General features: G+C 36.1%; 2 protein-coding genes across 3 annotated transcripts in view; both read left to right on the forward strand.

Annotated features, from left to right (window-relative positions):
- LOC132202559 (uncharacterized) overlaps positions 1-12990 on the forward strand; it is a 66276-nt gene extending 53286 nt beyond the window's left edge. Inside the window, exons 5-9 of one of the 2 annotated variants that reach the window (XM_059629535.1) lie at positions 7842-7964; positions 9125-9304; positions 9948-10247; positions 10615-10657; positions 10718-12990. In XM_059629535.1, the coding sequence (XP_059485518.1) occupies positions 7842-7964; positions 9125-9304; positions 9948-10247; positions 10615-10657; positions 10718-10730 (659 nt within the window). In that variant the 3' untranslated portion in view covers positions 10731-12990. The remainder of the gene's footprint in view (positions 1-7841; positions 7965-9124; positions 9305-9947; positions 10248-10614; positions 10658-10717) is intronic. The other variant, XM_059629536.1, reaches the window with a different exon arrangement.
- A 2308-nt stretch (positions 12991-15298) lies between these two features.
- LOC132202836 (laminin subunit alpha-1) overlaps positions 15299-20596 on the forward strand; it is a 42545-nt gene continuing 37247 nt past the window's right edge. The window contains exons 1-2 of the mRNA XM_059630075.1: positions 15299-15561; positions 19518-19876. Of these exons, the coding sequence (XP_059486058.1) occupies positions 15486-15561; positions 19518-19876 (435 nt within the window). The 5' untranslated portion in view covers positions 15299-15485. The remainder of the gene's footprint in view (positions 15562-19517; positions 19877-20596) is intronic.

The following is a 20596-nucleotide window of genomic DNA, read 5'->3' on the forward strand; positions in this document are numbered from 1 at the left end:
TCCCTCTCATCAATTACTCCATTTATTCCAATTTTAAATATTTAACTCGAAGAGATTTCTAAATAAAAAACCTTTTTTAAATAATCATTAAGAAAGTAAATAATTTATATAGATAAAAAAATTAATTTTGCCTCGGATTCACTTTTTAATTTTCAACTTCTTCATTATGAATAATTTTGAATAATCGTAATCTGATCTTGGAAATTTTAGACGAATAACTGGACGTAAGCAATAATGCAAATAATAATCGAAGGCCAGACTCTGACATTCAAATTTCAAGTCAAAGCGTGTTGCAACATTTTTCTGTCAAAAATGTGCAATTCTGCATGATGACGCGGCACTTAGCGAGGCATCTGCGCCACTCGGCCTGCCGCGCTTGATAAGCCCTCTCACTGTGTGCAGTTTGCGATTTTATTTGTGGACCTCTTGATGAGCTCGGGGGCGCCGACTTGACTGGAGGGTTAAAGGTAAAGGGGATGCGAGTCTTGGCTGGCGGACGAACAATAGCGGTGGGTGCACTTGATGTTGTCTGCCGCTCTCTTGAAATCCGACGACAAGCACGACGGTGTGCCACTGGTGTACCTGCCTGTGTAAAGCGGCCGACGAGGTTCGTTAAGAAGAGCAGGATGACAAATTTATTTTTTGACAGGCAGCACCCGCCACACTTTCAGCGCAAGCCTTTCACGGCGAAAAACAAAAAACAAAAGGAAAAAGTAGCAGAGGCGGAAAAAACTGGAGAGCTTTGAACTTTGATGGCTCCTCCGAATTATGAATATTATCTGGCGTGCTTTGTCACTCGGAATATAGACGAGACAGTGAACGCAGTCGAAATTGATTTTGTCAGACTTCAAAGCAAAAAAATGTTCTTTGAGATTGACTCTAAGCTTTAACTAACGATACTGAAAAGTCGTATGAAAAAAATTTGATCAAATTTTTGAACTAAAAATATGTTCTCACCTTTATTTAAAAATTCTCTTTTAACTAAAAATTAAAATTCTAGGAGCATTTGTAGCTATGTATCTTTATTATAATTTAGAATTCGGGATGGAGAAATATATTTGACGAACGTTTTAACCTATTTGTTGGAAATGAACTGAAATGTATTGAACAGGCCAAAGTTTTAGATCTTTGTAAAATCACTTATTGGATAAAGAATTCCTATTTCAAAGTTTTTCTCCCAATATTTGCGTTTTAAAGTTCATTAAAAAAATCGCATTTTTAGAGAGATTTTTTCACCTTATTTTACCGTTCCTTTAAATTCACCCAAAAATACCCATTTTCTGAGGAATTACCTAAAAAAAAATGTGTCACTTAATATTAAAAGTTGAAAAACGTTTTTGATAAACAAACATTATTATCACTTATTTTTTAAAAATATTTATTTAATCTAAAATCATCTATTTTGTTTCTTTCAGCTGAAAAACTCGCATCAATTGAGCGCTAATTTTGCCAAAAATTTTAATTTCATTAATATTTCCCCCATTCCTAATTTTATTAATAAATCATGAACAAAAGTGTCAAAAAAATTTATAAAATTCCTGAGGAACAAATCCTCCATAGGAATTCTGCTTTGTAAAAATGTAGCGGTTTAAATTTCCCATGTTTTTTTCCCGTATGAAAATTTCCCTTAGCCTCTCTTGTGAGCCGAATCAAAGGAGACTCGGTGGAATGTGTATCGAGAGTTTGGTCCTGCGTGCTAGAAAGCAGGTCGCTCTCTGCTTTTGCGAAACTTTGCATGCGAAACAAAGCAACCCCATCTGCGGCCGAGAGAGGGAAAGCGGGGCGAATGTAAGCAAGGTGCTCGCAGAGAGGGCTTGTCAGAGCCGAACCGTCCGACACGGTCGGCTAGTCGGGTGCTTGGCTCGGCCCCGGCCATAAATACGTTATTGTAGCCCTCACTCTCTATGGTGGCCATCTTCATCCCCGACCAGATTTACACGCCGCAATCTCTACCTTGGCCCCCTTAAATCACGACGACTCGCCAACCGCAAAGAGGCACCGAAAACCAACGAACCGCGCCGTGGCTTTTCGGGTGATCGCGAAAAACCAGCCTTCCTTTGTCGTTGAAGGGCAGCTCTAATCCCCGCAATGCCAAATTCTGCCGCATTCTAGAGCAGAGCACATCATGGTGCCTATTATGTGCTGTTCTAATGAGGAAAAAAAAGGAAGTGATTTATGAAATAAAAATTCGAGCTCAGTTTTTTTTATAAATAAAAGTAGGGCCAAAGATATTATTCAAATTAATATGAAATTTTTATATTTTTTTACAAATGAATTCAATGGATAATGAAAAATAAATACAAAATGTTAAGAAACGGCAGCACAAGTTAAGCAAGAAGAGGAGCCTCTAAAAGCTTCACTCCTAGATGGGCCATACAAACTAAATTAAAATTATTAAGGACTCCTTATAAACATAGTCAAATCAACTAGTCTTTACAATGATGGGAGCCAAGTTTTGCGATTATTGTAAATTTCAACCATCTTTGTTGTAAAGACTTGATTTGACTTTGCCGATACAAAATCTCTATACAAAATTTAAAAATTATTAAAATTGCTTTTGCCACATGCGGTTTTTTATATAATGCGGACTCTGAAATTTTTATTTTACTCTCAATTTAACTTTAATATTTCATAAAATAATTGGATTTCTTAAAAGCAGTAAAAACAATCATATCCATTTTTAATTCAATTTTACCTCCTCTTCTAGTGTCTTCTAGTTTTTATTTCTTTCCCAAACGTAGAAAGGCTCAAAGGAGGGTGCGTTTTAGTGCATCAAAAACAGCTTGGCGGAAGAGAGATGCGTGTCTCTTTGGGGGACGCAGAGGGTTATTCAAAAGCGCATATATAAAAAGAGAAAGGGGACGCTTCTCTACTTTTCTCTGGCTGCTTTTATGGAAATTCGATGTCGCATGCTGAAAATGTAAGAACAAGCCCTGGAAAAATAATGTCAAAGGAGAAATTGAAAAAAAGAGCAAAAAATTTCCCGGGCAGGGCAAGAATTTTTTTCCCGCTGCTTCTAATGATTTTGCGGCAAATGATGAGCCGAAGCGCCTCGGGCGACTTTCCTCAACCGCCCTTTCAGGGAAGAAATAATTATTTTTTTCTTTTCAACGCGGTGATCAGATAAGAAATATCAAGGACTCTCCCACTCAACTACAAAATAATGCTGGCGAGTTGAGAGGATTTTTTTCTAAAGCACGTCTCTCTTATCACTTTGCCCATTTTCTGTTAAAAAGATTCGTGGTTTTATTCTTTTTGCTTACACTTGAGACGGCGTTTACCACGTTAAATTTTTGTACAAGAATAAAAAAAAAAGTGTGCCTGTTTCTTTTTAATGACAAATGAGATAAAGAGAATTTTTTTTCATATTTCTCACAATTTGAGAGGATTACTATAGGGTTCCTTACGTTTGAAATAAAATGCAGATTGCAGACCTCTTCAAACTGAAGAGAGTACGTTCCATAGAACAATGAATTTTTAAGACGGTCCGCCGACGACGTTTCCTTTTGTGTTATCGTCAAAGGGAAAGGTCAACAAAAGAATGAGAAGAAGCGGCGGTGGCAGCAGCAGCCATTTCGAGAAGTTCAATTAAATTCTACGTAAGACACACAAAAGATCTGCTCATGTGATAAGAGTCGAGACCAGAGAAGGGAGTTTAAAAAAAGACGCGACTTTCAATTTTGCTAGAAACTGCTCAAGATCGTAAGGGTAAAATGAAGAAATCCACAAAAATCGATGCTCCACCGCTTTTTGGTCCAAAATGCCAGAATGTGATTTTTTTTCCGTTTTTTCATTTAGCATCTGGTGTTTTGAATAAGGGAAAAGATTTATTTTTAATCATAGACCCGAGGTAATTTAAATTTCTGTTATCAAAACATAATATCAATGGGGAAAATTTTTAAATTTATACTCAAGGTGAAAAAACCTATTCATTTAAATTTTGAGCATTGAAATGATTTAATTTTGTAAATAATTATTTTATGCAATGAGGAATTTTAAATAAATTTATCCAAGAGAATTGAGTTTCAAAAGTATGGCAGCGTGCAAAAGATATCGCGCATTTTCCTCTGTTGTAAATCACTTATCGTTTTTAGGTAGCGATCTGCGTTCGACAAAATCGAATCACTCGCAGCTCTCAATCAATCACCACGTGAAGAGCAGCGATGCAAAATGAGAAAAATAACGTATACGCGGCGTTTGGCCTCACGGTTCACCGACAATATAACTCCATCCGATGCAGCCGAAGTGAATGAAAATCGATTTGCCGCAGAGTGAAAGCGAAAAACAAGATGTTTGTTATTCGACGCTCGCGCGGGCAAAACAACGGCAGTTTATATCAAAGGAGGGCTAAAACCTTTCTTACGAGCAAAGATCCACCGTCGCATGTTTCGCTAATTAGCACGGCCGATTTATAATTCCAAGGGCAAAAAGCATCGAGAGCTGCGAGTGACACAACGAATTGCAAAATTATGCCGACACACTTGCGCCAACGAATCGTAATGAGCAGTGAGAGAGATAGCGTCGGGCCGCAGTTGCGACCACCGTGGCTTGGCTTTCATTTTGGTCACCGCTGCACACACTAACCGATTTATTCCTAAAGTAGTTTATTTAACCTGTGCCCTCATTCCGTCAGCCTTTTGCTGTAAAATATTTAAATATGTACTTCTTTAGGCAGACGAAAATTATATTTGTTTTCATAAATCTTTTAGGATCATTAAATTTTGTAAATTTTAATTAATTATTAAATTTAAATTTTAAAGATAAACCCAATTACTTTATAGAATTGAGGAAAATGGAGAAAAAATGTTTATTTTTCCTTCAATTCCATAATCATCTCCTTGAGTGCAATAAGTACTTGAAATACATTTTTGTTCAATAAATTATGGGAGATTCCAAACAATGCTGATTTGTTCAAAAAATGATATACCTAAAATTCTTATAATTGTATTTTATAATTAACCTCCAAGCATCTCTCTGCTGGCCAATTACCGATTTTCCATGCAGCCGCCTTACCTTCGCAGAAACGCGTCTGACTTCGCCGCGGCACCGAATTTACAAAACTAATTAGTTACCCTTTCAAATTCCGGCACAAAGAGAAGGAAAGGGCGGCAGCGCCGAGCCGCTTCTTTATACCACCAGCTTCCGCTCGGCGCACGAAAGTTGCCGCTTTTTTTCTGCAGGATACAAACTCAATTTGCAAGCTGAAAACTTGGTCGTGCTGTGTCATCAAAAGGAGAAAAGTATATTTTCGTTTGCTCCCAATTATGTACCGAGCGCTACCATTCCTTAACAGAGTGATTTTTTGCAACTCTCTAGTTGTTTGTTTTCCTCTCTTTTGGGTTAATTAAGAGTCCAGGGTCGAGAGTAATGTTTGCAGTGCGACCGCAAAGTTCAGCCCGAGTTTTTGTTTCAGTTTGTGGATTTCTAATTAAGCTGAATGACGAATTCAACACAGGCCTGTTTAAATAACCAAATATCTTCCTTTGATATTCAAAACCAAGCAACTTTCACAACCCTCAAAATATTTTTGCATTTAAGTTTTTATAAATACAAATTTGACCATAATCTTATATTGAAGTTGTTTTTAAAAATGATATATTTTTAATGCAATATAAAAAATATTTCAAAAATATTTCAGTGCGTTCCCCATGCGTTCTTGAATAAATTTTGATCAAAAATTATTTATATAAGAATTGATTGAAACAAGAAGTCCTTTTTATCGTTTTTATTAAAATCAATGTAATTAATTGTTGAATAATTAATTCAGCGAGAAGTACCTCTACAAAAATTATAAATAATTTTATAAAAATATCATTTGCATTGCACAAGATTTTGTATTTTTACCGAGTTTGAGGTGCGCAAATAAAAGGCTCGGCAAATCGGCTCCTTTCTCGCGGGGTAAACCCCATTATGTCCAGATTTGCTGCGATTTTCACGGTCGGAGGGAGCCGGCACCCTATTGTGCCTCGGCCACAATGGCAAGCGAGCTCATCCATCATCATATGCTCGCGCCGGCGCTGCGAATTTGCATGAGAAGAAGCGGCGGAATTGCAAGTGGCGCGTTGCATACGGGCGTGGCGCCCAACTGCTCCGGCGAGACTGCTGCTCCTTTTCTCGCGGCGTCTCGCGACGACACAGGCACGTTTTTAAGCGGATTTAATGTAGTAGCGGCTGCTTTGTTCGCTCAAGAACAATGCCTGCATTGTTAATTATTTCATAATGTGTGTGTACGAGCTTCGCCACCGTGTTTAAGTTCCTCAAGTGGCGGCGTCCGACGGAAATTTGCGCTGCCACTTGCATGAGACAGCGGCAGAGTCTGCGATGCTCTTTCAGCGGTAAAAGGAGCTAGTTAAATGAAAACTCCTTTATCTAGAGAAATTGTAGAGAAATTTTATAATATACATTAAATTAATTTCTTAAAATAAATGTTTATTTTTATAATATATTTTAAGGAAAGTGAATAACAAAACTTTTTTATTAATTATCTTATTTTTACAATTTTAATTATTACTAATGTCTATCTTAATAATCCTACTGCTATCATGCATTCTACTAAATTATCATTTCACTTGTCATTTTTTTGAATATGAAATTTATTACAAAAATGAATTGGTCGCTCAATGTAAGAGTTGAAATATTAATTTATAATAGATTGCTCGATAGATTGTAATTTTAATCGCCAATAGTAAATTAAACTTTCATAAATTTTAAAGATTAATTAAATCATCCAACGTGATATTGAAGGACAAAGGTATCAATTATCAAATTTTAATATTGATTTATTTGAGACTTAATAACATCTAAATGAGTTTTTGAATTTTCAACACAGTGTCGAAATTTGAAACTTTTATTTTTCCTCATTGAACGCATAATGAAAATTTTGAATTTTTTGCTGAAATTCAGCCGCACGTCTTGAGTCTTTGCGGTCAAATGCTTGTTCGCAATTATTTATTCCAGCGATCCGTGCGACGACCGAGTTATGCAACTGTTTCAGCACTTTTGCTGCTCGGGCTGCCAACGCATACTTTCACCGGCAACGCACCAACCGTTTTCCCAGTCACTTTAATTGCTTTTCTAAAGCCGCTTTAATTAAAATTTAACATTGCAAGGTGGAATTAATCAGTTTAGCGGCGGTGCCGGCGAAATTTGCGTTTCTTCGCTCGGTTGGCGGGAAAATTAAGCACGCCGTCAGCAAGCAATTAGTTTGCAGGCAGTTTTATTTACACAACAAGCCGAGGGCATGCAGGCGAACCAAGACTTTAATGTACTAAAAGCTTGGAGTTATGATTTGTAATTTTATTAGTGGTGCCGCCTTTTGAAGTACATATATTTTGACTTAATTTAATTGAGTTTGTGAAATTACAGTAAACTTCTAAAACGGTTTCTTTAGTTCGACATTTTTAATTTTTTGTAACAGTTTTTTGAACAACTTACACAGCAGAATTAATTAAATGGAATAATTAATTTAGTACAATGGGTCGCAATCTTTTGTCTGCTGATGCGTTCTATGCAAAAACACAGTCAGCGAGAAACCTCTCTTTCAGAAAAGAAGCGTCGACCGCGAGTGTGCGTGCGTTGACGTTAAAAAATGAAGTGTCACGCAGAATAATGGAAAGTTGGTGGAAAAACGGTAGAAAAAGTGGCGTGACACTAACAGAGAGCGCAGCCAGCAGACGCTCCCTTTCTTTTTTTCTTTCGTTCAAATAACGACGACCGCCCTCGTCATTCCATTAGCATGCGTTTCACCGCCACGCCAATAATCGACTTGAGCCGAATATTTTTTTTATTTTAGATCTTCAAAATTTTGATTGTGACTTAATAGCTTTCCTCGCTTGTTGCAGAACACGCTTGCAAAGACTTCACGTGCAAACTGCGCGAATTCTGCATCTCGCCTGACCTGCTGTGCGACGACGTGAATCACTGCGGCGATGGATCTGACGAGGCAGCCAGCACGACTTGCCCACGTAAGGCTCTAAAATTTCCATTAACCATGAAATTTAACTTTTCATAAAAATTTCCTCATAAAACGACGACATTTCGACATTTGTAGTTTTCCGTGTCAGTATACAATTTTATGGGGGAAAACTCTCAAAGCTTTACTTATAAAGAACGGTTTCTCCCTGATTTTCCTCTGCAGCATTTGTGAGTAAAGCAAGAAAAAAGCTGCCGCTTTTGAAAGAAAATCCAGACTCTTTCTTTTCGCTTCACGATCTTCCCTGCTGAGTGGAGACGAAAGTTTAAATTGAATAAACTTTCCATTAGCAGAGCGCACAAGAGAGAGTGAGACATGAGGAAATTGCACTTTTAACTGTGTGTTCGACTTGTGTTTCTTTAGTCACTCCTGCCTTTTTCTAGTGGACATTTTGTTCCAGAGTGGACTTTTCTTGCTATAATATCTAACTCACCAAAGCAACTACTTTTTCAATAAAAACTTACATTTTTTAAATATTTTTGATAAATAAATAAGTTAAAGTTAAATTTTTCACAATTTTGAATCAAATTAATAATTTGAAAGTATTCAAAATTGCATTATAACAATAATTATAAATTATTTAGTTTTATATTATTTCAATATTAACTCAAAGCTGAATTCTGATCATGATTTAATCATAATCCTAATGATCATTATATTGAATACTCAATTTAATTAGCACATAATGTTTTTTTGGAAAAGCAAACAGCACTGAATTATTGACTGAACGTAATGTTTTTGGAAACTCTTGCTCAATCCATACTCCATTAATTCCTCCCTATAACAGTGGACTGCTCATCCAATTATCAAATAAATTTGCCCAGGTTCGCCATTCGCACGTCGGTTGATTAATTTAAACGCCGGCGAATAATTTCCACACGTGGTGCAAAAAGACCGCGCGCGCCACTGTAGCTGCCAGCCAGAAGCTGAGCAAACAAGATTAATCCGCAATTTAACCCGACGCCGCGGCGCGTGCAAAGCGCAGCCCTCGGCGAGCCAAATAATTTTGACATTCATTGGATCATCCATCTTTTCCTGCTAAAAAGCCAGCCAGCCCGAGGGGTCCCTCGTTTTCATTTTGCGTGTTCCTCCCGTGGATGCAATAATTTATTTTTCGGTGATAAATTTTAACCCACCCATTTGTGTCGGCAGCCGGTCACGAGATGGGCACCATCCTGGGCCTCGGCATGCCCGTCTTCGTCGTGCTCACCGTCGGGGTCATCCTGATCGTGTGCGTGTCCTGCGTCGGCTGCGTCTTCTGCGTGTGCCGCCGCATCAAGGGCAACAACAACCGACGACCGCAGGGCCAACCCGCCAATTCGGATTATCCATGTGAGTTTCCTCCCTGCGGAGTTCCTATTAGCTTCTCGCTGCCCTATGGCATAATCCAATACGCTTTTTATTGTGATGTGTCAAGCTTGAAAAATAATTAAATCTTCTTCATTTTCATAAAACTCGTTATTACACAACACAAATATAACAAATCGACATATATAAACCTTTTATTTTAAAATTAATTGCTTTTAAATAAAAGAAACAAGTATTTTATTTTAAAACTAATTGTTATTTTGTAAATATTTAATACATGAATGAAGAAAATATTTTTAAGTAAAGAATTTTATTTATTTTATGCCTTATTTAATTTTTTCCCTTTTTTTATCTAGTATTTTTTTTTCTTATATCTTCCTTTGCTGTTTTATTTTATTTTTTATTTTAATTTTTTAAATAAATACTAATCAATTGCCACTCTACAATATTTCACATTATTTGTTATTATTGTATGAAAAGCAATACATTCAGAATTCACATTTTATTTCACAATTAACAGAAATTTATTTTCTAATCTTTTATACAACTCAAATAAGTCTGCATTTTTAGTGTTTTCCTTTTGCGAATGCATTGTTTTGCCTGCTGCTGCTTTGATTGGCGGTCAGTGTTGATGAAGGAGGATCAGTGAGTGTGGAAATGCTTTTAGTGACGCAGACGCATGGGTCGAACGGAGCCGGCGGCGCCTACAGCAACACCAATCTGGGGGCAGCGCAGTATTCGGGCGTTTCGGCCACCCTTCCGCGTTCACAGCCCCCGACGGCCTCCAACTACTACGCGACGACGGCCACTATGGCGAGGCCGCTTCACCACCAGGAGGGACCGCGGGTCTCGTTCCTGCCGTCGGGAAACCTGCCTCTCCCTGTGGCCCTCGGGTACACCAACAGCAGCGGATCTTGGGTCAACCCCACCACCTGCCCGGACGCGTCAGAGCGGCCGGATCAGACGGGTAAGCCACAATTGATTAATATCCTTATAATGGATTTCTTCAAATTTCAAATATTATATTGCATTTTTAGGTTTAAAAAATCTATAAAAAATTAATTAAATTATCTATTATAAAATAATTTTGTAATTTTCTTGAAAAAGGATTTTGTTCAATTTGATTTGATTTAATTTAATTTGATTTTGTAAATCGAAGCTCATTGTTGAAACGAAAGCTAAATTTACGATGTAGGCAACTTGCTGTGCTTGTCTGCATCGCAGGTTGCATCAATTCAACTCATTCAACTGATAAAAATTATAAAAAAGTCCGAATTAAAATTAAATTTTTGGAATAGATTTTACTAACTTTTGTTATTTCATATTAATTCCAGAGAACTGCCATCCAATCAGAAGGATGAATGGTTCGTCTAAAAGGTAAAAATCCAACAAGATTTTAGGAAGAAAATTCTCATGTTGCTTTTTACATTTTTGCAGAAGACGAGGTTGAATCAAGATCCCAAGGCCCACAGGGAGAAGAAATCCAAGCCCATGTTAGTCCAGCTGGTACCCAGGATCAACATGGCACTACGATGATTTATCATTTTTGTATAATCAAAAACACGCGCATATATACGTCTTGTCATCATTTTGTACAATAACAAACTTGTTTTTATTGCGAAGCAAAACATTTGCAAATGCTCTCGACGAAAAACATCACATTATAGAATAATTATGTATACACCTGTCGCATAAATTGATTGATTGCCGAGCAAAAATTAGTTGTGTCGTTGGCTTAGAACGAGATTTAAATATAATTATTATGTCATCCAGTGGAAAAATCGTTGGCTATTTGTAAAAACATTGCAGAGACAAAAGTTGTGTTTCGTGTTAGACATCTGGCGCGCACTCTCACACACTAAAACTTTTTAACCGACAACAGATCGAGAATTAATCCAGGCTCTAAAAGTAAAATAACAGCTCCAATCTCAGGACTGCACTAATGGTAAAAATCACTTTGATATCAAGCAATGAAACAGGAACAGGGCGTTGAGATGGAATAAGTATCATAGTAAACAGTTTCATATCAGCAAAGAAATATCAATGAAGCAACCTGGAAATATCATTTTTTGATACAAGCAGCTTACATTTATTTTCATATGTATTCAAAAACAGATAAAGAGCGCGTTTTTAAGTATGAATAATGATTAAAAAGCAGATTGAGAATGCAACTACATACTACACACTGTGTGATGTTTGTATTTAAATATTTTAAATATGAACAATTCTTGTCGAGGTTTCAATTTAAGTGAGGGATTATATAAAAGTAAAAACATTTTGCACTTTGGGACGAACAAAGTACCGCTGTTGTGAGAGAACAAAATTAGCAGAAAGTTTGATTACGTGAAGTTGGTACAAATTGCAAAAGGCAGAGTGGAAATTCAAATAAATAAAAAATAACAAATTACATGGGACTAAAACGAGAGTGGCGAGAAATTCAAAAACAATTATATGAAATCGAGAAAAGTGCCTGTTGAAAGGTCTGATGTGTTGCTTGCAGTGAAGAGATAAATATGTGTTGCGCATTTGTTAATTAATTGGCCCATTGATTGATGCGAAATCTGTACGCAAATCTCTAAACAAACAAATTTCCCTGCTGCTCTAGCTGGACGCAATTTCAATTAATTAAGTGTAGTGGTTTGCGTTGGCGTTTTAGCGAGAATACTTGATTAAAGCTTGCCAGAGCCATCTGCGAAAATTTAATTGGAAAATTACACACACATTAGATGGTTCTGGTCGCGATTTTTGCGTTGTTTGTGGATAAGGGAATCAATATGAGGGCGGAATTTACCGGAAGAAATGAGAAAATATATTGCTGACAATACTTTTATCGTGCAGTATAATTATTACTAAAAGGAATTATAAGTAAAAATTTAGTGTGGCATCTCTTTGTACGATAATAACTAAAAAAAAATTATCTTGCTAACTGACTTTAAAGCAGCCATCAAACGCCCATTTTAACTCCAACGGAAGAACTCGAGTGTTCATCAGTAACTAATTGTGTAATTACTCAACCTTTTCAGACAGTAGAGTTACTATAAAAAAAAACATGTTCTTGAAGTAAGAAGCAGGAAATTCCCGTTCCGATCTATAATATTAAAATGGCATAGTGTCACTGAGACGCGCAGAAAACGTATTTAGCATTACGTGTTATGATTCTTCCTGGACTATGCGAAATAAATAATATACAACTTTCCGTTCCTATGGCAAACTCACTGCTGCAGAATATAAATAAGTATTCGATGTAACTTGATGAGATTTAATTTCATAGCTACGCAACACTCGTCACACAGACTAATGAATAAGTAAATTGTTTCTGACGTAGCGGACAGGAAAAAGCAATTTTCTATTTGAGAGCGGTTTTATGTCATTGTGTGAGAGATGTGAAGAAGATGTGAAGTAATCTATATATTAAATATTGAAAATAGCGTTCGATGTTAAGGTTGATCGCGGTTATTTGTTACCCCATGTTTAGGCAAAGGAGAAATTCAATCAGCTCTACTAACTCTCTGGATTAAGAAAAATTAGAAAAATAATAATTAAATAAATAATACTGTGGCATTTGTAATTTTTGTTCGGCGTAAGTACGTAATGGTAATATATGACATTATATATTTAAAAATAATTGTAGAGAGGTACACTTTACTAAAAAGTGAATGTGTGAATGGCGTGTGAGCACTCAACAACAAACTGTATTGCATTATGTATTGTATTGAAAAACTATAAAAAAAATATAATATATACTCTGCGTGTGTGGTGGAAATTAATTGTAAGCTCTATACAATACTTACCGGCTAAGCAAACAGGAACACTCTCTATACTACATGGAAAACGTGAAAAGTACTATAATTACGATAGACTAATTAAATAGGCTTTCAGTGTGGCCGCGTGAGAGGTGAATTCGGAAAAATGACACTCGTCAAAATTGAGATGCAAATGCATTGGTTCATTTAGGATGATTAAGTGTTGTAAATAATAAATATGCTGAGACGTTCTGCAACCAGACGTTCTATTTCATATGATTTTCTATAATACATACACGAGAGATGAGGGCACAACAAACACATAAAATCATACACACCCATATATCAAAATAAATATTACTCGCATACCCATTCAATGTACACCATTGTTATTATTTATTGTTATTATTTATGATTTTTATCTGACAAAGCACAAAGAAAAATTATTTTTCTTTCCAAAATAATATTTGGTGTGCTTTGAATACATCAAATTGACTAACATTTATTTGTAAGGTATATTAAAACTTAATAAATATTGTACGAGATTTTTTCATTATTAAGGTGGGGATAAATTGACGGAAGTAATAATCCATTATTCACCCTATTTAGTTAAGATTTGAATAACATAATTTGAAATTTTTCATTGATTGACATTTTTAATTTACATCAAAGCAACTGACCCGATGTATTATTATCGTTTGCGTGCTCAAAAATGTTACAAGGGAAAGATAGATCTGCAATTTTTTTTAACTATCAAAATAGTCCTGATTTTTATACTTGGTTAAATCTGGTTCTAATTAACTCATAACTTGTAAATCAGCCGTATTTCTATTTTGACCATTTATTATGAAACAATTCTGTGGAAAATTGGCCCGCATCACATTTCCAGTTTGGTTTTGTGCTCTTCTTTTTAAAAAATGACACATCCCTGCCGGCATGAAACTTTTTCTAAAACTCACGTACGCGGCGCGGCGTGTGCCGATTTGGCGCATGGTGCGTTAAATATATCAAATCTGCATATCCGCTGGATTTATGCCGGCGCGTTCATCATGTACTCTCGTTGCCACAAAATCAGAGCACGAAACAAATGGAAAATGAAATGCGCGTGCTGTGCGCCTATAAATGGCCAAATATTTGGAAAAATAACAAAAAGGCACGGAGCAGAACTAACTCATTGGTGAATATTCATGATTTTCGCGCCTCTCATACTCTCATTCATGCCTCGACACACATATACGAACCCACTCACTCACTCATACTTGACACAAAGAGCTGGCAAATTCCGTGTGATGTTTCATATATGCACGTGCGAATTTATAAAAATTTTGGAGAGAAAAAAATAATGTATGGAAACATATATGTGAAGAATGTTGTAAGCTTCAACCTGTCCATGTATGTTTGTATGAGATGAAAAAATAAATTGGCCGACGAACAATGTAAAATCTATAGCTTGCGCATCTGTGTAAAAATTTGAGAATTTCGCCATGTGAGTTTAATTCCTGGGAAAGCAACCAATCCTGCAAATGTCAAGGACTAATACATAATTATGTCACTCTCATGGATCGGAAAGAAGAGAAACACCCACACACATATAATACTGATTATGCGAAATGGAAATAAAATCATCTCTCTTTAGTAACAAAATAATCTTATTTTTCTTAATCTGGCTTTGCACCTGACAGACTGATTTAAATTTTTTTAAATAACAATCTTTGTTTCACCTTTTTAATAAGTTCTTTTAAATGTTTTGATATAATTTATTAAAATATCAATAATCAATCAATATGTTACATGATATATTTAATTTAATTTTTGGTAAATTTTCTAACTGCTGCGAATAATTAAATATCAAAATGAATGTGCTACCGCATTTTTTATAATCTGCATTTATATTTTAAGTTTACACATTTTGGCATTGCAGAAGCCACCAGTTTTAAAATTCAATTAAAATATTTTGCCTTAAAAAAATTATACAATTAATTTTGTCCATCTTGATAAGTTTTTTTTATAATTAGACTTGTTCAGAAATTACTTTTTTAGTAGGAAAAAATTATGTATAATTAACATTTAATGTGCAAAACCGATCTGGAATTAGGTGCTTTATTTCTACAATTCTTTTTTAGACTTACAATTTTTAAATGAAACTAATGGCAAGTTTAGTGAGTCGCTTGTAGATCTCGCTAGCGCTCCGAGAAGGCAGCGCGTTGCAGAGAAGTGGGGAGGGGAATCTGGAAGGCGCCGAGGTGGGTTGCTCTGTGGCGGTCCAGCTCGCGGCCGCACTCGCAGGTGGATGAATTGAGAGGTGTCTACGCACCGAGCAACAACAATCACTCACGGCCCTCGCGGCGCACATGGCGAGCACGTGCCACTGAGTTTGACAGAAAACTTTTTCGTCGGAATGAGTGTCTTCTGAGTGAGATCGGCAGGCGAATTTCTTGTGTGGAATAATTCGGTTTGCTACGATGGACAACAACAAGTGGTTGGTGGTGCTTCTGGTTCTCCTCGCCACCTGCAGCGTGAACGCGCAGAGAAAAGAAGGTGAGGACGAATTTTGTATTTGCATGTCTATTTTTCCTTAGGAAAATATTTAAATTTAATCACCATAAATTAGAGAATCAATTTAAAATTTAGCAAAAAAAATATCTGCACACATTATAAATATTTAATACAATTTGGGCAATGAAATTTTAACACAGAAAATATTAAATGTATTTATTAATTTTTTTGTTGAGTATTAAAACATTCTTCCGTCGTGAACAATCTTGATTGTCACTTATAAAATCTTTTTGGAGCTTTTTTTCTATTTGCATTGATTCAGCACAATTCGCCCCTGATCATTTTACAGCATTTCATATTTTATTTTTTTCAAAATCATCTTGTAGAACAAATAAGGGATGCTGTTGAAATTTATTTAAGCCGCAGAGCCACCCCTGGTATCTCTCGGTTGTTTTCGGCAGGTATAATACACAGGCGTCCTATCCGATCTTCAGGGGTGGCAAAAGAGCAGTCGAGGGAAAAAAGAACCTCACGCAGTCTATCTCTATGATTGTGTACTTTGTACTTGTTGCTGCTGCTGCTGCATACCTGGGCCGACGCGGCGCGCGAACAAGTGGACTCATTGTTCGGAAGAATGAAAAATCACTCCCCCGACCCCCTACGCGCGTCCCGTTCAACTCGAGCTCTGAATTCGAAGACGAAGGCTCGCCCAGGCAAAATAATCCCGAGATTCCGCGTGTGCAGGCAGCCGGGTTAATGCGCGAAATCCAAAATAATCCTCAATGGAAAAGAGTCACCAGATCTCTTTGCTGCAGGGATCAGCAACAACTCCACTGGGAGTTTGCTGTTGTCAGAAATTTTTTTCATAATGTCTTGTGATTTTCTAGCTCCAGTAAACAGTAATCATACAAAAGTTACTTTTAAATCCAAGGTGGTGATTTTTTTTAAATATAATTCATTTGAAGAGGTGATTAAAAAAATAAATCCAAATGTGTTTTCAATACCTTTTTGAAGAAACACTTCACGATTTGAGGGTTGATTCATGCTGGTGTTGAATCGAAATTCAGCTTTTACTCCATATAATTTTTCAATTATTTTCTTCTTCTTATTGTTAGAAAAAAAAATCCTATGTTTTATTGTAAAAACAGTTCTTGATGAAAATTTTGTAAGTTGAAAAAATATTGTTTTAAAAAACTAAATGTATTATACACATTCTTGTTGAAATAATTCACAGCCAATCCTACCCGTTATGGCTGCAGCCCATTGCCTAAAACTTAAGAGAATGATGTAGTTTTTTTTATATAAATCAATACAAAAGGGCGAAAAATCCTTTAGAAAAAAGACAAATTACAATTCAAAACTATTGTGTTTATTTACTAGTTGGAAAATTTCCCTTATTATATTTATCTAAAAAGAGTTATTTTTAGGACTTCAATAGATTTAAAAAAAAATCAATTCAAAATTGTATTAAATCAAGTAAACATTTTTAATTTCACTATCTGCACTTAATCATTTGATTTTAATTGACTTTGGGCGAATCCCAATTTAGTTTTGTCCAACACGCTTTCAATTTATATAACCAAGTCAAAAGTCTCATTCACAATCAGATCCCATGTTTTTTTTTCTCTGTCGATGCTCTTGCTGAATCACTGCCCCATTAATAATTTATAAATTAATAACAAAGGTCCTAACAATGGATTGCGGACAATGCGACCGCGCTGCTGGGAAAAATGAGATAAGGCACAAACGAAAAGGAGAGAGAAAACAAATAAAAATGCGCCCTCTCTCATCACCACATCTCTGGCGCACGGGGACGACATAAAAAAAGTAAAAAGAAGAAGAAAATCATTTGAGCCGCATAGCGAGGATGAGACGAGATTTTATCTTTTATTAGAGGCGCTTCTTTCTCTCCACGCCGCGAGATTAATAATCACATACAAGCTCGTGCCCAACATAAATATCACCGTGACAGATGAGAAATGGCAACAAATTTTTCACCCAGTGTGGCAACAAGATTAAAGAAATCAATATTGAAGCTCAAATTTAATACACAAAGCCATTAATTCTGTGAGTAAACGTTACCGGTGATTTATCTTTCTTATTACAATTGTTATTCCATTTTAAATAATTTTTTATATAAATATTTTGCCTTCTCATCGCATTATTTAAAATAAAGAGCTTCTTAATTGATGAATGGGGCACGTGATTGTTTTTTATCAGACGGTGCTTCTGCCGGCACTTATCAGCTTGTTGCATCTGGCGACATAAATTTATCCTTATACGTTGTTGTGCCTTTGGGCTCCTGTCGACGTTGTACAATCCTTTTGTGTTTTCTCAGAGGTGCATTATCGCCGTCGTGTATAGATATTATGTGACCGTGCTCTCAGCACTTTATTTATACATACATCCACTTCTTGCATTACATAATGCTCGCGGGCACATAAGATGTTGACAAGCGACTTCCGTGAGCTTTTTATTATTAAAATTTTTACATACATAAAAGAAAGAGAGGATGAAGTATATAAAAGAGTTGTGCGCGCCGTTCTTATCCCCTGCATGCGCTCTAAATGAGCGCGCGATGCCTAATTATCTCCAAATTCCTGAGCGAAAAAGAAGCAGGATGAAAGTTGCGTCACAATACAGACGGTGCCTTTGTCTCATCGTTGTCGAGTGCACTCGCTTTGTTCAAAATTAACCTCAAGCAAGGAGACGTTAAAGCAAAAATGCAGGAAAGTTAAAAGGGAAGACTGAAAAATTAATTAACTATGTACATAAATGGAGATGGTGCAAAGTTTAATTTGATATCCCAAACAGGTACAAGGAAAAATATTTAATTGCTTAAAGCTTTAAAATTTGTGGAATTTTTGTTTTAATTATAAAAGATAAAAACGCCACAAATTCTTTCTGTCATACTGACCAAAATTTTATTTCTGGTTAAATTTACTAGTGATTTCAATTAATTTCTATATAAATGAGCAAGTTTTTCAAATTGGACATATCGAATTTCTATAGGTGAGTAAAAATTTTTAAGCCGAATTTCCGTTCCAGGCTTTGACATTTTATTATAGTATTTTGTGTTTCCAAGAATCTTGCATATCATCACTCACCGCCGAATTTTGTACATTTTAAAGACTTCATTAATTTTCATCTCACGTTTGCTGGCATTTTTTGTTGCCTCTCTTAGTTTTCTTGTAGTCGCTTTTTGTGGCGTGCGTGCTCCCCAGTGAAGTCTCAAAGGCACAAAAGTCATAAAACGCGCGCTCCGTCTTTTGTTCCGCGTTCGAGCTCTGATTTTACAACCCTCACACCTTGTATGTACCTGACCGACAGCGTGTTTGTGGAATTTGGAAAGTTTGAATATACGCCACGGGCTTTCTTTGCATTTCAACAAGCCTCAGCTGGGGTCTTTTCAGCAAAATTATATGATGCATTCATAATTATTTAGTGCTGCTCATTTAAACAGCGCCAGAATTGAATGACCGTGAAGGACGCTCAAGTTTCTTTCATTCATGAGTTACAATTGTTAAAAATCTTTGTAGCACATGAGGGTTACCTTTCACGCTTCCCCAAAAAATTCATTCACTTGTTTTTTCAAACACATTTCATGTTTTCCAAACTTTTTATTTGTTTTTATTAAAAAATTTTAAGCTTTAGGAATAATTTATTTAAATAATAAATATTATAATCCTATTTATTTATGTAAGAACACTAAAAAAAAATTTAACAATTACATTAATTTAGATATCATTTAAAAAAATTGTTACTTGTATACTAAATATCAATTTTTCCAGCTCTGTATAATGTGTTAATTAAATGTGTTTACTTATTTAAAAATAGACAGTGATTTCCAGCATTATTTGAATTTTTTACTGTTAAGAGTGTCAAGACTAATATTTAAAGTCTCATAAATTTTAATGTCAATGACTCTGAATGAAAAATTCCAAAACTATATATATAAATTAAAAATAAAATTTATGAAGATTAATTTTTCATTTCAGGTCGACGACGTGGACAACATCGTCACCGAGAGCGCATTTCCGTGGAAGCGATTCAGCAAAAACGTCAGTTCAGGGAAGACGAAGGGTTGTTCCCCTCAATCCTGAACTTGGCCACGCAAGCCCTGATCACAAGCAACGCCACTTGCGGCGAAAACGGCCCTGAGCGGTACTGCAAGCTGGTGGAACATGGGGCCAAAAGGGAGCCGCAGTGTGGCGTGTGCGACTCGAAGGCCAGGGAGTCTGCCCGAAGACACCCTGCCGAGCTGGCCATCGACGGCACCAACCGCTGGTGGCAGAGTCCCTCGCTGCAGAGTGGCCTCCGCTTCCAGTGGGTCACGCTCACCCTTGACCTCAGACAGGTAGGAAACACGAATTCTTTTTAAAGTTAAAATTTCAAGAACAATCGTAAAGGTTTTTTTATAAAAAGAGTCAAACCGTCTGCAGACTAAAGCTATAAAAATCAGAAACTAGACAAACTTCATCTAAAATTTATTTATAAACTGTTATAAACAAAGCAAATTATCGAATATCTCTCAATATTATATAAATGAAATGGAGGTTTCAATTTTTAAATTAATTAAATTAAAAAAAAAGATGCGTTCTGGAGCAGCTTGAAAAAAATATACATTTAAGGACTCCTTATTGACATAGTCAAATCAAGTCTTTACAACAATGATGATGAAATTTTCCAATTCTTGATAAAAATGTTTCCTATTGTTGAAAAGACTTGATTTGACTATGTCAATAAGGAGGTCTTAAATCAAAAGATTTGTTAAGATATATATATTTTGATAATAAGTAGTTTAATATTTATTATCTGAAGTAGTTTTTATTGAAAATCGATGGTGGTAGCCGAGTTCTTCTCAAATTTGGCGTCGGCTGGGTGCATATTGTCCTTTTTCCTGATGGGTTCCGTCCTAAGCAAGCAAGCGCCCTCGTGCTCTTGGAACTCGGACGAGTACGAAGTTTCAGACTCGATCTTTCCGGGCAAAAAATGCAGATTGGTTTTGTTGGGCAACAGCTTAGCCGGGGTGGCCGTTGGGTACTTGGGAAAGTCCCTGGCATACATTGACTGCCCA

Source organism: Neocloeon triangulifer, unplaced genomic scaffold, assembly GCF_031216515.1.
Source record: "Neocloeon triangulifer isolate White Clay Creek 2 clone unplaced genomic scaffold, ASM3121651v1 ptg000015l, whole genome shotgun sequence".
NCBI lineage: Eukaryota > Metazoa > Arthropoda > Insecta > Ephemeroptera > Baetidae > Neocloeon > Neocloeon triangulifer.